Here is a 3,030-nt window from a genome sequence, read left to right as displayed (position 1 = left end):
CAGTGCTTGAACGTGCCTCACTGGAAGGGGGGTTAGAGTGCGGTGAAGGTCCTGCCCCGTCCCTATGAGGTATAGCTGGTCTCAGGGCCTTTGTGCTTCGCTGAGCTGAAAGCAGGACACATTGTCCTCAGGGGCTAGTTCTCAGGGTTCCCACTCCCACTGTGTGAACACCTGAAGGAGCATCAGTGAGGCCACCCTCTGAGGAGGCCATGCTGTGGACCTGAGGGGTGAGTAAGGAGAGTGCAGGTGAGTAAGGGGGCCCTGAATGAGGGACTCTTCCCTTTGTGAAGAGGGGGCAGTGGAAAGACTAATGCTTAGGTAGGGTCTGTTCCTCCCTCAGGCAGGATGCTGACATTGACTTTCACACATGGAGCTAAGTGCAGCATTGCCAGCAGGGGGCGCTGTGGGCACGTGTCTCAGCCCCTTGTGGTGAGACCACAGATGTGACCTCAGCACCTGGCTACATAGCTGGTGCCCTGTGCTCACTGCTCCCTCCTCCCAGGGCCCCAGATGAGCCCACATCAGACATTCACCAGCTCCACACCCTCCAAACACAAACTCCAAGGCAGTGGGGATTGAATCCTGGTTCATAGACAGACAGGGACATTCAGGGGTGGGGAATAATTTGCTGAAGGGCTCCTGCTCCCATCAGAGTGAGGGAAGTGACAAGAGAGGTTTGGGTACGTCTCTCAGCAGGTAGACAGGGAGAGAGCTCTGGGGAGTCTCCTCCACGTTCATTCCCTTCTCCTTCTCCTCAACCTCCCTCCCTGCATAGGTGATTTGGATCTTGGGTGAGGGGAGAGTCTCTAGGAGGACACATGGGCTTTTCTTTCTCCTTGATCCTGACCCTGGTTGTGGGCAGGGACCCTGACTCCATCTCTGTGACCATGTCCTTCATTTCAGGGTCTTGGGCCCCATCATTGCTGACCTGGTCATCCTTGGTGTGGGTGTGTCTGGAGCCGGTCACATGTCCTGCTCTCGGTACAGTAGCAACATTGGATCCTATAATGTGCTTGGGTCCCCACTCTTAGTTACTGTCCCCAAACATTGACTCTTGGAAGGACAAGGCTCTCTGTCTTTCCAGATGATTCTCTGTATCTAAGTCAGGAAATGTGGCCCCATGACCATCTCTAGGCTCCAACCTGAGGTTGAGGTAATTATACCTGTCACATAGATGACAGAGAGATCAACATACATACAGTGCTGGGCGCCCATGAGGAAGTGAGATTAAAACTGCCTCCTGGGACCCTGACTAGCCCCTGACTCCCCTGTAATTGCTGCCACTAGGGTCAACCAGCACGTGTGGGTCTGAGGCCTTTCTATGGGTCTGTGGATCCGAGAAAGTCCCCTCCTCTGATCCCATCCACTCTGTAGACTGAGCCATTCCCCATGACACACGTTGTGCCTGGATGTCCACACAGGCAGGAGCTCCTTGTCCAGGGCACAGGATCTCTCCAGAAAGACAAGTGGGGACAGAGGACAGCAGACTGCAACCATGTCAGAAACAAGAAGGACTGAGAAATTGCAGCTGAGTGGACACAGCAGCTTCAGGCCTCACATGCATCTTCAGGACTGGTGATGAGACCGTTAAGAAAAATGTGTATGAAGTTTTGGGCCACTAGGTTCATGAAATACTGAACAGAAAACACTCTCCATTTTTGGAGTTGTAATGGATGCTCTAGTAAAATTCTGTCAGTTTTGTGCTGCACAGCTGAAAGACGAGCTCTCCGTGGTCCCTTTGTAGCGAGAGGAGCATCCTTTAGCCAACACCCCATTGTCCAGAATTCAGGTGCCCTGGATCCTCTCAGACGTCATGAGCAGCTTCAGAAAACAGGATCAGGATATGTCAGTGTCTCTAACTTGGGTGCCAGCTGTGCCAGAGAGGCCAGGTGGGGTGGTGGTCTGAGGACGGTGTGGGACAGTGTGACACAATCCTGAGAAGGCCCCTCCGAGCTGGAACACCAGTCAGGGACCCCAGGGATTTCAGCCATGAGTGCGGGCACCGCGCTATGCTGCCCTGCCAGGTCCCAGAGTCATCACGAGCCAGGCGTCTGACCCTGGGTTCACTCACCCCCTTCTGCTCTGTGAGGACGCGGGGCAGGTGGCACACAGATGACAAGGGCTCGTTTGAATGAACCACATCCGGCCCCACGTGTACTTGGGTGACATAAAGAGACTCAGGGCAGCTCAGAACCCACACCCCAGCTTCAGGATCAGAGTCTGCATCCCCACCATGACCTGGGCTCCTCTCCTCCTCACCCTCCTCACTCCCTACACAGGTGAGGCCGCCCTTACCTGGGGGTGGGGGCTCCCCACCAGCTCTGCTCCAGGCCCCACTCTCTTCCACAGTGACCGCGATCCTGCTCTCACTCCTCTCTGTCACCCTCACAGTGTCTGTGGCCCAGGCAGGGCTGACTCAGCCATCCTCAGTGACCAAGTCCCTGCGACAGACAGCGACCCTCACCTGCACCGGAAACAGCAACAATGTTGGCAATCAGGGAGCAGCTTGGCTGCAGCAACTCCCAGGCCAAGCTCCCAAACTCCTGACCTACAGGAATAACAACCGGCCCTCAGGGGTGTCCGAGAGATTCTCGAGCTCCAGGTCAGGCAGCGTGTCCTCCTTGAGCATCTCTGAGCTCAAGCCTGAGGATGAGGCTGATTATTACTGCTCAGCGTGGGACAGCAGCTTGAATGCTTGCACAGTGCTTCAGGCCTGTGGGGAAGTGAGACAAACACTTGCTGTCTTTCCTGAAATGGGGCTTCCCTGAGCAGACCCAGGCTTCTGACAAGGCAGCTACTTCCTGTTTTGTTTGGCCAAAACTGGGGTCTGAGACCCACCTCAGTAAATTTTGTCTAGAGAACATGTCTTCCTCTTCTTTAAATCTGTCCTCCAAAGCCTGTCCGTGGTGATGATACATTGCCTAATTTTCTCAAATTGAGCACAAATGCTCTATGCAGAGGCAGACTGCCATGGGAACAGAGTCCCTGAGGGCTGTGCTAATGCCAGGTTTGCTGTAAGATAATACATAA

General features: G+C 54.5%; 1 gene segment (V, D, J or C); it reads left to right on the top strand.

Moving 5' to 3' along the window:
* The first annotated feature begins 2,206 nt into the window (after positions 1-2,206).
* On the top strand, positions 2,207-2,768 carry LOC117020138 (immunoglobulin lambda variable 10-54-like). The segment is given in 2 exon segments: positions 2,207-2,279; positions 2,392-2,768. Coding segments are annotated over 2 exon segments (423 nt in total).
* The last annotated feature ends 262 nt before the right edge of the window (positions 2,769-3,030 follow it).

This window comes from Rhinolophus ferrumequinum, unplaced genomic scaffold (genome assembly GCF_004115265.2).
Source record: "Rhinolophus ferrumequinum isolate MPI-CBG mRhiFer1 unplaced genomic scaffold, mRhiFer1_v1.p scaffold_89_arrow_ctg1, whole genome shotgun sequence".
Lineage (NCBI taxonomy): Eukaryota > Metazoa > Chordata > Mammalia > Chiroptera > Rhinolophidae > Rhinolophus > Rhinolophus ferrumequinum.
Note: the sequence above shows the minus strand (reverse complement) of the source record. Positions and strands in the feature narration are given on the sequence as shown.